The sequence below is a fragment of the Myodes glareolus genome, chromosome 19, assembly GCF_982192425.1.
Source record: "Myodes glareolus chromosome 19, mMyoGla1.1, whole genome shotgun sequence".
Lineage (NCBI taxonomy): Eukaryota > Metazoa > Chordata > Mammalia > Rodentia > Cricetidae > Myodes > Myodes glareolus.
Genome location: NC_142044.1, coordinates 41,226,249 through 41,239,681, shown reverse-complemented (window position 1 = coordinate 41,239,681; position 13,433 = coordinate 41,226,249). Strand labels below are relative to the sequence as shown.

Below are 13,433 nucleotides of genomic sequence, written 5' to 3'. Positions count from 1 at the left end.
GCCAGCATCCACGTGAGGCAGATTAAGGGGAGAACAGATGCAAGGCAGGCACTGATCAGCCGCAGCTATTCCAGGCTGGAGCCCCCTCAACACCTCTTGCACCACCGCACCTGGTCACCCCTTCCAGTCCCATGCACATCTCTCTGGCTGCAACCCCAATGGGGCCAAGAAGCTCTCCCACCCAATCCAGGAGGGCTAGTTCCTGCTCCCCACATCTGCCCAGATGGCTTTGGTGCCACTTCTCCAGGCCTGTGCATGTGTGCACATGTGTTCACACACGCACAAACACACCCCCTCCAGGAGCACTGGTCTTTGTTGCATCGCTGTCCAGGGGATCTAGTAGAAATCTGTACAACTGAACATGCAGGCCAAGTAGGGCAGCCCAGAGCCCTTATTCCAGGATACTTCAATACACCATAGACTAAGTTTAGCTTTTAGTCATTTTAATTGTAAAAACCAAGACGTTTATATAAATAAGACCGCTGTGTAAAATATGGTTCACCCTTCTACTAAAACCCTTCTCCCCACACTCAAAAAGAATCTAGAAAAGCCAGCAAGGTAAGAAGTACAAAGAGCATGCGGTCCCTGATGAAGTCCTGGCAGGCCAGGTTCCCTGCTAAGGGGGCCTCACGGTGAGCGCACTCCTGGCCCAGGTGTCTCACCGGAGTTCAGCAACAGCTTGAGAACTCGCTCTGCACCATGGCCCTAGCTCTCAGCCACACGGCTGATATGATGGAGGTGCTATGGATGTGTGGCCCGGGCTGGGAGAGAGAAGGGGACAGGAAGACTGTGTGATTCTCATGCCAAAGCCAGGGCTATGAACTGCTGGTCCAGTAAGAAATGGTGGTCTGTTCAGCTCCGGGTTAGGCTGGGGAGGAGAGAGGGAACCCCTTCCCCAACGACAAGGAGAGAAGTGTCCTGTGTCTCATGAGAGGAGAGGCCTCGTCTTAGGCTACTTCTACATAGCCACTAAAGACAAACGAATAGATACTTCCCAGGAGTCTTGGGGGCAGAAGGGCTTTGGGCTCCTGGGATGGAGGGTGGGATCAATCCATTCCAAGGAGAAAAATCCCATGACCTCACCCGTCACACAATCCCACCCCTCATGCACACAGAGAAGCCTGTCCACAGCTCAGGACTCAGAGGGAGACAATGGAGAGCCTGGGAGTGGAGATGTCACAAAATTCACACCTGAATGTGGCTCAGGAAACTGGTACACAAGGACAAAAGAAAACTCGGAACTCTCCTTACAGGAGCCAGGCTCTGCCTAGGGCTGCTCCCCAGTCCAGAGGAGAGGCAGGAGAGCTGCGGGTGCTGTCAGGAGCACTTCCACACACACACAGCCAGGGTTCCCCCGAAGTACAGGTAGAGGAGGTTCTTCACCTCATGGGTGATCTCGAACCCAAAGCCCTCGCCGATCACCACATGCCAGGAGGAGCCAAACTTCTTGTCCATTGTCTCTTTGATCATCTTCGCAGCACTCTGGAAGGAAAGGTGCCAGTCAGGGGCAGTGAGAGTTACAAGCCAGTTCCCACACCAGGAAGGAGAAGCCTGGCTCTGAGCTCTATGCAGAAAATGGCTACTGCCCCAGCCTGCTTTCAGTCTGCCTGCAACATCACCACAGGTGGCTCTGGACAGCACCTCCTGCAGGGCTATGACATGGGAACAGCACCTGGACACCTCATCAGGAAGGAACTGGAGACAGCAGGAGGAAATGGAGGCTTGAGGAAGCCTGGGCTGAGGGCTGGCTGTATCACTCTGGGTTCCAGACCAGCACTAACATCCTCAGCTGTGAACCAGAAAAACAGGGCACAGGGCTGCTGTAGAGACCAGAGGAAAAAACAAAGTGTGAGGGTACAACATGGGCCCTGAGGGGTACCTTGAGGGACGCTGTTATCAGCAAGTGTGGCAGCTCCCAGGAAGACCCCAGTCACAGCAAAGGCCTTCCACTTCCCATGGAGGCTCTTTCCAAAGCTTCCTTCAGCATGAAGAGGTTTAGGGACACTGAGCACCGTGTTCTCATCACCTCAGTGGCTCAGGAAAGAGGCACCACCACTCCTAGCCTACAGACTAGGGCTCGTGTTCAGAGCTGAGAAATGGCTTGTCTTGAGAACACAGCGAGGGAGGGTTGCAGATGGGATGTGGCCATACCACAGCTTCCTTGTGCACCACAGCCTCATGAATGGCACTGCTGGGCTGATACCTGGGACCTTATTCCCAAGACCTGCAGCAACACTTGTGGCCGAGCTGGGACTCCACCCTTTCAGAATGGATGGATGAATTCATGGATGAATGCCTGGCAGACCTCTGCTCATGGCTGGGATGGAGCCCAGAAAGCTGCCCTAGCCAATAACCCACTTGAGTCTGGGGACAGAGGTGGTATGAGACCCTGCTGGCTTCCCTCCCTCTGGGGCTGGTGTGGCCCTTGGTGCCCTGACTAGAACCGACCTCTTCTCTCACTGGCCTTCCAGAACAGTGACCACTCCCAAGCAAGGCTCTAGCTTTGTCCTGGCAGGACTCTGGAGCTGGCTACAGGGCTCTGGAGCCACCCTATCACACACAGGGTCACCAGAGGCACGAGGGCCGCCTGAACTGATGGCAATACCTCGTTGTTGTTGGAGAATTTCTCACAGGCTGTGACACAAAGCTCCATGGTCTCCACTCGCATCTCCTCTGGCATGTCCGAGTGCTAGAGACAGGGCAGGGTGACAAACAGAGAGAGGCTTAGCCACGACCTGGCCTTTCTGGCCAGCCTCTCAGTCTTAAGCTTAAGGCACAGACACTAGGTGGCTTCCCTTGCCCAGTGCTGGGCAAGTGGTTTATCCCTGACTCGGGCCTAAGCTGGAGCGGAGCGCGTGGGATGTAATGAGCTGCATGCTCTGGGGCCCATGCCCCTCTGCAAGGGTCCGTGTTCCCACCAAGGAACATGTGTGGGAGGAGCCCCAGCATGAGAAATGGGCTATCCTTCAGAACTGGGCCATTCCTGGGGGCCCCACTCCCTCCTGCTCCTTGGTTCTTTTCTCAGGCAGTTAGCCAGGTTCCTCCTCCTCCCATATGGAGGCTAGGGCCTGTCTTCAGCCTCTCCCTCTCCAGCCAAGTCCTTCCACACAGCTGTGCCTTCCAAAAGGCCCCATGTCTTCTTGCCCTCCTTGGGCTCTAGACTCCCAGGTCCCACTGCCCGGTGAACCACACTCAGTTTTCTCAAACATCTCCCAGTTTCCCCTCAAACCTGCTCTGCTTACAGTTTTGCTTCTTGGGAGCAAGGACTTTTTCTTGACTCTGGCCCATCCAGATCCCACCCCCAGTGAGCAGCTTGGCGTCCACTCCAGGGCTTGACCACTGCATCTCCTATCACCGGGCAATGGCAAACTTAGTACTCCCTCTGGGATTAGCTAAGGACACAGACAATGTCACCTACAATTTCTGCCTCACACCACTCCCTGAACCTCTGGACAGAATCCACATTCCTCACCAGGCTCCTTTCAGGGCTGCCAGCCAGGCCTGCACAGACCAGCCCCACCCTCGCTCTGACCCCCCATCTGTCACTCCTCAAGAGTTCAAGCCAGCCAAGTTGATGATGCCAAACTCGTCCCACCAAGCCTCCTGTGTCTCCTGCTTCTTTGAGGGGCAGGTCTTTCCTCGGGTTCCTGCAAGGCCTGCCACCTAATTTGTTGAGGGTCACTGAACTGATTTCTTCCAGGAGCTGGCCTCGGTGGCAGCTCTTCTCTACAGCTTAAAGCCTGCTGCTGTGTCCTTTTGCACAGGCCGGACCATCACAGCCTTGTTTGCCACCATCTCCAGTGTCTAGATCATGCTTGGCAGACAGCAGGTGGCCTGAACGTACTTGGTGAATGAATGAATGGATGAAAGAATGAATCACTGTGACTGTAGGATGTTTGGGTTGGAGCCAGCAGAGCCCTCTTCCTGCAGACTGCAAGCTCCGCCCCCTTGCAGACTGTGGGGCCTGGTGGCCACTTTCCTCCCTCCCCAGGCTTACCCTGACCAGGGGGAAAGTCTGCAGCCGCTTATAGTCAGCCTCCTCTTTCTTCCCTTCTGTCTCTCCCATGATTCTCCCAGTGTGCCCTCAGGAGGAGAGGGTGGGACGTTCAGGAGGCGCTGGCCCAGCAGTCACGCTGCTCAGGAGGCTCGGGAAGCAGGCCTTGCCAACTTAGCGGGAGCAGAAAATGTCTTTCCCCAAGGGGTGCTGCAAAGAACAGGAAAAGCAGGAGGGAAAAGTTGGCTTCAAAACCACACATCACAAATTAGAAATGTCTCAGTGACAATCTGACACCTCCTCATCTCAACGCCTCTGCCTCCTTTCCCAAATGGCCAGCAAGTCTGCAGATGGAGGGTGAGTCAACCCGAGATGCTGCAAGAACACACTGTCATTGTCAAGACAGATACTGATGGTGGTCCAGGCCAGGGATGGAGCTGATAGCTACCAATTAGCAAGGACAGTTTCTGAGAGCCATGCAGTCTGTCTGGTACTAAAGAAGCCAAATGCACAGGTGACCACTGACAATTTGGGCCTGTCACCAAGGGAAGAGTCCCTTCTGCAGGACCCTGCTCTGCAGAATAGGAACAATGTTGTGTGGTAGCTTTCGTAGTACACTGGGTGCCTTGATAGTCCCTGCCTACTCTCCCCAGAGCCACCAGATCCTGTCTAGCTGGTACAGGCGCTGGAAGGTCCAGGTGCTGATACCAGTTCAGCCAATGACCTGGGGCAAAGAAGTTCTCATGAGTGACTGGAGCCATATCAACAGCAGGGAACTCAATGAAACAAGGCGTGTGGAGCAGCACATGTGGGTATCACTTGGTCAGTGGCTGTCCTCCCCTTCCGCTGGCTCACAGGGGACTCAATGAGACAGTTTTTTTTTTGTTTTTTTTTTGAGACAGGGTTTCTAGACTCTTAAATATACACAAGCCCCTACCTACCAGATCTGGGCATCTAATAATAGGCAGAGCTTTTCACAAACAGACGGACTACACCCTAAATGACCCCCAGCCCTGCAGAAGTCACGATGCTTTTTCACCCCAGTTTCATGCACCCAAGAATGAAATCAAAGGGCTTTCTCTCAGAGGCGCTGACATGCAAGAGTATCCTTCTGCAATTTACACGGACAAATGAGGTCACACATCACAGTAGCATTTTTTGTTGTTGTTTTTTTTTTTCAAGACAGAGTTTCTCTGTGTAACCATTCTGGCTGTCCAGGAACTCACTCTGTAGACCAAGCTGGCCTTGAACTCACAGAGATCTGTCTGCCTCTGCCTCCTGAGTGCTGGGATTAAAGGTGTGTGCTACCACTGCCTGGTTCAGCCACATTTCTTAAATCTATAGAGTCCAGGCATAGGGGCAGAAGAGCTGCAACCTCTGGCCTGAGGTCACTCAGCTCAGCAGTGAGGAGAGCCACTGGCTACAGCATTGCCCGAGAGCCGCTCCCTCATTTCATGCACACACATGGGCCCTTGCTGCACACTTGACTACAAGTGTGGCTCCAATGACCCGGCAGTGATGGGAGTGCTCCACCTCCCCTCCCAGTGCTCATCGTCCTAGGGTGACTGCGATCTGGCTTGGCTGAGCACTGAGCTTTCTGGGTACTCTTTCCAGGCTGCACTGTGCTCCTAGATCACACCCTCTCTGATGCTGCAGCCACCCCCAGGGCCACACCATTGGTGGGCATCCTCAAGCAAGGCTCAAAGCTTGGCACGGACTCCACCACTCCACGACACTGGTGTTTTCTGATTCCCCAGAGGACAGATGGCTCCACTTATCTTCTAAGTCTGGGCATTTGTACAACTTGGGTTTCAGCAGGTTTTGTTTGTCTCTACATATGTGCTGGCTGTTTACCAAGCACAGTCTCACTGCACTTTCTGGTCAGGTTTCTCGTTCCACAAAATCCAAAGGGCCATTCATCTCTGCTCACTAGTGTTAAAGCCTGTCTCCCAGCCCATCCTATGTTCTTAGCTTTAGTAACACCATGTTATTGCCTCCTCAGCCACCTTCACCAAGGCGGTATGGTAGGGGGTGCCAGGGCTTTCCACTTTGTTTACCTCCGAGAATCCCAAGTGGGAACGACTTCAAGTGTGGAAGCAGCTGCTCCAGCATCTTCCACTTAAGTGTTTCAACTCAAGCTGATTCATCTTCAGAGCTAAGAAAGGCTGCCAGGAGGGGACAGGAGGGAACACAGAACCCGTGGTGCACACCAACCTCAAGGCAATCATACCTATGTTGGCCTCAAAACAGAATCTGTGGGAGGTCACAGGTCTTCATAGGCTACCAGAGTTGCTCTTCAGGAATAAAGAGGGAGAAAGGCTTAGGATAGTTTCAGCATGGAGCGGAGGACGCCAAGTCAGACAGAGGCTGAAGAACTTTCCTGATCCCCTCCCATTGTCCCAGCAGTCCCAAACAGGGAAGACTTGCAGAGGAAGAGGAAGTGTTGCAGATGGTGGGCTTCCACACAGAAAGGGAAGGCAGTTTTATGATCCCGTATCATTCTGGTGCAGCTGCACTCATTCGGCCACGATTAGCGCACCCTGCTAAATGGGTGCTACCTAAAATAGCGCAACTGGGGCTCTAATAACCTTACCAATCTCCCATGTGAATGAGCATGTGCCTGAGAGAGGCTCCATCAGACCAAACCATACTTTTTAATAATGTAAGTGTGCCACGGTCAGCATCTGGCCCAGCATGAACTGGCTCTCCCTCTAGGATTCCTTTAGTGTTCTTCACAGCCCCATTCAAGAGGTACACACAGGGCTGCCCCATTGCTTTGTCAAAGTCAGTGTGCCTGTCTGGAAGGTCCTTGTTCTTTGTGAAACGAGAACAAGTCACCGTTTGTTACTTTGTTTCTTAAGTATTTGAGGAGAATCTTTAAGAGGGTTCGAGTGTTGGGGAGGCTTGGGGAAAATACATAATCTCTGGGGAGTAAAGCCAAAAGTATCTAACAACTGTGTATGTGCATGCCTATGTATGTATGTGGGGGAGGGGTTGTGTATGTGCGTGCATGAATTAGCACACATGCATGCATGTGCCTGTGTGTATGTGCTTATGTGCTGACACTTAATACTTGGAACATCCTTGGCCCTTAGGCTTATATCCCACTACATAGCCAAGAGACTGCAGGACCCTTTTGGAGTGTGTCATGGTGTTTCCAAAGACACTCTGCGGGTGGGTCTGAATTCACATCTGTTCTGATCCTGGCTACTACTCCTGCCCCTAAGCTTCAACTTTGAATCTGGAAGTGGACTGAGCAGGCTCTACCTCACAGTAAGGATCAGCACCTGTTTCTGGGGTGTCAGGGAGAGGAACTTTGCCATCTTTCTTCATAGGAGCCAATCATGTATTTAAGCATCTGGGTCACACTCCACTTCAGCACTAGAGGAAGAGAGTCACCAGGACATCAGCAAAACCTGGGTTGGCCAATGGTGGTGGGGGCGTGGCTACATTCTACCTTCACCTTCATATTCCTTGCTTCATCTCAACACTAAAGGCACTCCCCAGTGAACTGGCTTCCAACTATTAGGGGAGGGGGAGAATCAGGCACCCAGAGCTTAGGAAGGCTTGGTAGCGGCCCAAGAGTGTACAGCCAGCATTTGCAGAGCCAGGGTCTGGGTTCAGATCCATCCTCTTGACTTTATCATGCTTTATTCCTTGGAAGAAATAATTTCAATATGGGATCAGCTCAGTCACCTATCTGTGCCTGCTCTACCCATTCGGGGGTCTCTGCAAGCACCATGGCCAGCAGAGTAATGATCTGTGGGAGGTAAGAAAGTAGGAAGGTTCAATATGACTAAGTAGTGGGACCTGAAGTGGTATATTTTAGGTATATTTGAGAACAGCACAGACTGGTGCGATTTTCCTGGTCATAATCCCATGTGTACAACAAAGCTTAAGACATGACTACATCAAAACTCTCTGTAAATCACACATGGGATGTCTTCCATAAAGAAGGGCTCTGTAGATTGACAAGCTCATGATAAGGGTCTTAGGGAGGATCCAGTGTGGTCTCAGCCACACAGATAGCGTGAAGATCCCCAGGCTATTAGCCACATCTGCTCCCAGTCTTTTGGGTGGGATACTAGGTTTGTATCCCTTTTCTTTGAAGAAGCAACCCTGTGTGTTCAAAATCCCAGTTTCCCCTTGTGCTCATTTGTGAACACAAAGACCTCTGTGCTTCCCACATCTCCTCTTTTAGATTTTAAGAAGAAAATCGTGTCCGTACTAGAGGCAGAGGCCAAGGCTGAACGCCTTGCCTGCATTGTTAGTCTATCATAGCAAGCATAAGAGAATTGTAAGGATAGCTAACAAAGGACCAAAGAAAGGGGAAAGTCATTTTAACCAGGATGGCTACTCAAAGGTCACTTGGGATTTCATTTATCTCTTTATGCAGATCATTGACCATTGACAGTGAGAAAATCTGACACATTAAAACAACATATGCTTTAAATTGTGGGCAACCAGGTTTATGCTTGCACAAGAAATATCTACAGTAGCTCTGTTTGGTAAAACTGTGGTTTCTCCATGCCTCCCACATAGCCACACCAGGGACATGGGACATGCACTGTGTACCTTGGTCATCACATCCCTGTTTTTTTCTGACATGTTGACATTCTGCCTCTGGAAACAAACAACAAAGCTGACAAGATGAGGAGGAGAAGGATTCAGGGACACGAGCAGTGAGATCGGGTCCCCTAAAGGCCTGGGTTACCCAGGTCAGGCCAGAGTGAAAACAAACCCAAAGCTACCGTTCTCCAATTTGACTGTAAGGGCATCAGAAATCCATCTTCTTGCTGGGTGTAGTGGTACATGCCTGTAATCCCAGCACTCAGAAGCCAGTCTGGCCTGCACAACGGGTTTCAGACCAAACAAGGCAAAAGAGTGAGACCTTGTCTTTCCCCACCCCCCACCCCCCACCCCCTTGGTTTTTTTCCAAAACAGGGTTTCTCTGTGTAACATTGGTTGTCCTGGAACTCACTCTGTAGACTAGGCTGGCCTTAAACTCATAGAGATCCACCTGCCTCTGCCTCTACCTTCTGGGATTAAAGGTGTGTGCTGTCACTGGCACCACCACTGGCTAGCATGAGACCTTGTCTTAAGAAATGTTCACGGAAGGAAGGAAGGAAAGAAGGCGAGAGGGATGGGGGTAGGCAGGCAGCAGGCCATCATCTGCTATACACAAGAGATAGGCTGACGGTTAGCTGGGATAACTGCAGTCCTTAAAAAAAAGGACTGCAAATACACACGCTGTCCCGTTTGGGTTAAAAGGTCTTTGCTTATTCTCAATTACACTGAAGTCCAGCGAAAACTTCTTTATGCTTTGATCATGGAGAGGGGAGAGGAGCAATTAAGAGAGACATCTGTTGACTTGTTGAGCTAGGCGACTCAACATTTTCTTTGCTCAACACTTCGTGCTAAACGACAGTGACTCACACAGTACACCCCCATGGACATACCCAATTTTGGAGGAGATCCTAAACATTTTCGTTAAGAGACAAGTAATGAAAAGTCATAACCATGGTAGCCACGGCATGAGGACAGCTGCCTACAGCATGGGTTACACAGGCTCCCGCCCCACTTCTTCCACACTCAGCACAACAGATTTGAATGTAAGGAATTAAAAGTGACATTATCACGAGCTCGAATTGCAGGCAGCTCTGATTTATCTCCTAGGAAACCACTGACAATTGCTAATCAGCCTTTACACCTTACAAGTGATCACGACTTCACCATGTGTCGTGAGTCCAGAGACCCTGGAGCTCAGGGACTTCAGTCTCTTTTACTGTCCCAGAATGAGCAGTCTAGTGTCAGGCACATGGCAGAAGTCCAAAAGATAACCAAAATGGAATTAAATTATATTTCAGTTGCCTCTTGGGAGGGTAGAGGTCCATTCAAAGCCATCCAATAATACTCAACACTGGAGCTGGGACGGCTCAACGTGGTCTGCTGCACCAGCTTGAGGACTTGAGTTCAGAGCCCCAGCACCTACAGGAGAAGCTGGGCAGAGCGGGAGGGAGGGCTCCATGGGTAAAGGTGCTTGCTATACAATCCTGACAACCCGAGTGAGATCCTGAGAACCCAAAGTTGTTCTTTGACTTCCACACCACACTGGGGGTGCATGTGCATGCGCACACCCTCTTTCCCCTCACTCACAAGTGCACACAGCCAGAGGTGGCTGGATGCTCTGCTGTGTGCCTGCAATCCTGATGCTAGAGAGGCAGGGACGGGAGAATCCTGGGACTTGTTGGTCGGTCAGTGGAGAATGATTGAGAAAAATACACGTCATTCATCTCTGGCCTCCATATACATGTACAAACAGGCACTCCAAAACATGAACATGTATACACACGCACAACATTTTAAAAAACATATATTTACTTAATACTCATCTTCAGCCAGAGACCAAGAGAGAAATTCTATATATAGGCTCTCAAAAATTGACACCCCTCCCCAAAAAAAAACCCTGTCAGACAGGCATTATTCCCCCTGTTACCAATGAGCATATGGCCTGAGCAAAGCAAAGTGACTTTCCACCCACTGAGAAATGAGGGCCGGATCCCACCCCAAGTACACATGACTTCAAGGCTATGCTTTTGACACCTCCACAACTAAGCAAGAAGCAGCACGACCATCATGCGTTTCCAGCATATATGAAAACTGACCCAGGAGTTATGATCCATGGCAGAAAGACATGAAAGAGGAGGAAGAGAACTGGGAGGGGGATGGGAGGGCGTTGAGAGGAGCTCAGAGTGAAGGGGAGCACAGGCATTAGCACTGGCGAGTGGGAATCCGGCCAAGCAGGCATGGGGAGGCTCTCCAGGCAGAGAGGCAATGCAGAGGTTTCAAGAGAAAGTTCAAGGTTTCCTGGGACTGGTGACAGAGCACAGCTGAGAAGGGAGCCAAAGGGCTGGTCTGGGCTGTGGGAGTGCAGAGGGCCCTAAAACCCAGGCATAAAAAAGTGTGGGTTTTGTTTTTTGAGATGGGCTTTCACATAACACAAGCTGGCCTTGAACTCACTGAGCAACTGAGGATGACCCTGAACTGCTGCTGCCTCCCAAACTAGGACTGTAGGACTCACTGTGCCTAGCTTCCTGGAGCTTTCTTGGAAGCTGGTAGCACAGTGGTCACTTGGGTTGTTAGGGGCAGCAGTTAGAAAGCTACAGCAATAGTCCCTATGACAGGCATTAAAGGCCTGGACCAGGATGGCAGCCTTGGGAACAGAAAGGATGTGAAATCCCCATGGAGACAGACTCAAGACAATTTGATAACTTAGTCCTAAGTTGAACAGGTCTGGCAGAGCATGGAGAAAGCCAGGTAGACCAGATGGGCAGGTAGAGAGAGAAGCAGGCCAGCTTGATTTTAACAGCTGGCAAAATGCAAATGAAGACATCTGATCAGGAGTACAAGATGACGGAATCAAGGATGGTTGGAAAAGGGAAGCCATGAGTCCAACTCTCACATCACCAGTTTTCTCCGCCCCTGCCAAGAATCCCCAGCCACAAAGTGCAGGGAAGAGATCAAAGCTGGAGAGCAGATGTGGGGTTCATCTACAGATCATGGGTACTAAGTGGTTCCACAGGAAATCTCTGGGTTCCTCCCAGGAGGGAAAGTGTGAGATAGTAAGAAACAAAGGAAGGAAAATAGGGGATTGGGAAGATGGGTCCATTTGTAAAACGCTTGCTACAGGAATGCCTGGGTTTTCTTCCCAGCACTGTGTAAAAGCTGTGTGTTACAACCATGACTATGATCCCAGCACTGGAGAGGCAACTGGAAGGATCCCGGGAGACCATTAGCTTTCTAACCCAATAGTGAGCATCAATGAGAGACCCTGCTTCAAAAAATAAGGTGGAGAGAGGCAGGCGGCTGTGGCTCACACCTTTAATTTCAGCACTGCAGAGGCAGAAGCAGGTGGATCTCTGTGAGTTCAAGGCCAGCCTGCTCTACAAAGTGAGTTCCAGGGCAGCCAGGGCTGTTACACAGGGAAACCCGGTCTCGAAAACAAACAGAAAGAAAAAAAAAATTATATAAGGTGGAGAGTGACTGAGTAAGACACCAAATGTTCACCTCTGGCCTCCACATTAACATGTACACACAGGAACATATATACACACAGAAGAAAAGAAAGCTAGCAAGTACTGAATCTACACTGACTGGGCCCTTTGTACAAAGGAGATGGGCTTCGGAATAATAGCTTTACATTATAGATCTATCGACTGATGCCCAGAGTGATCTCAGGTAACTTGCCAGGATTCGGACAAGTGGGAATCCAACTCCAGTTTGCCAAGTTTTTTGCATTACATAAAAGGGGAGAACACATTCTCCGGGAAGCTGACAGTTGAGTCCAAGAACATCATCCTAGGAAGTCCGAGTCCAAAAGGCCTTTGCGACGATTCAACCTAATTTCGCCTTCATAGATGGGGAAACTGAGTTCCCCCCCCCACCAACGGGCAATAGTCAGCTCAGAGTCCCAGGACGTCGCCAAATCCCCGGTCTAGGTAGGACAAGGCGCTTGTGACCACCAGCCAGCAGCGCGGTGGCGCGGGGACAAGGCGCTGCGGGAGTTAAGAACAAGAAGGATACGAGGGCACGGAGCTAGACAGGGCCCAGGGTGGGTGAGCAGAGGCAGCCTGCACAGTGAGGGTGGGAGGGCACAATGTCACTGTCGAGCTCCGCGGTCCTCTACGTGGGACAAGAGGAGGTTCTGGGCCGGGAACCGCAGGCTGGGGATCAAGGTGGGACCTCGCGCTGGGCCAAGCCTCGTCCGCCCGGCGCATCCTCCCTCCATCCCTCCGAGCCAGCCCTCCCCACCGCGCTGCCCGCCGCCCTCCGGCGGCCTCACCTGCTCCCGCGGGGGCCGGAGCCGAGGCCGCTGCCAGCGCACCCCCGCCAGGGTTGTCAAGGAGCGAACAAGAGTGTCTTAGCAACCAGCACGGAAGTCCCGTCCCCTCACCGGACGTTGACAGTAATTTCACTTATTATTGGTGTAGAGAAGTGCCAATTCACTCCGGAGGGTCCTAGGAGGCCGGCGCTCACTCTAGGGGCGTGGCTTAGAGGCCGAGGAGGCGGGGCCTCGCTTATAGTCGTCCTAAGTATGCCGGAGCTGTCCTTGGAAAGAAACAGGCTTCGCAAAGCTGTATTGCTCTGTGAGTTTTAGTCATTGGAAATGACAAATGCAGTTTGTTGGTGTCGTGACGTTGATCTTCTATTTTACAAGGATCTCAAGAACCTGATAACCAGAATTTATGTAATGCTTTACAGGACTGTCTCACTGAGTCTCAACAAAGTAGTTTCAGGAAACAGCATCTGTAATCCTGTCTGAACCGATATGTAGAACTTGAGAAATGGAAGGAGAGAATCAAGGAATAGCCCCGAAGAAGGAACCCAGGTCCTCTTTCTTTCCCTTGGGCACACCCTTCAGAGTCACCTTGCCCTAGGG

The 13,433-nt window shown here is 51.3% G+C and overlaps 1 protein-coding gene across 3 annotated transcripts; it reads right to left on the bottom strand.

Annotated features, from left to right (window-relative positions):
• Positions 1-426: 426 nt before the first annotated feature.
• On the bottom strand, positions 427-12,982 carry Dnal4 (dynein axonemal light chain 4). 3 transcript variants are annotated; one of them, XM_048454759.3, is made up of 4 exons: positions 12,837-12,980; positions 3,998-4,204; positions 2,606-2,689; positions 427-1,482 (listed from the first exon to the last, which is right to left on the bottom strand). In XM_048454759.3, the coding sequence occupies exons 2-4, from the start codon at positions 4,064-4,066 to the stop codon at positions 1,318-1,320; spliced, it is 318 nt and encodes a 105-aa protein (XP_048310716.1). In that variant the 5' UTR covers positions 4,067-4,204; positions 12,837-12,980; the 3' UTR covers positions 427-1,317. The 3 variants fall into 3 exon arrangements, with proteins under 3 accessions (XP_048310716.1, XP_087755095.1, XP_085534525.1); XM_087898969.1 differs by lacking the exon at positions 12,837-12,980 and adding an exon at positions 6,052-6,209; XM_085678399.2 differs by lacking the exon at positions 2,606-2,689 and having other exon boundaries at positions 12,837-12,982.
• Between the last annotated feature and the right edge of the window lie 451 nt (positions 12,983-13,433).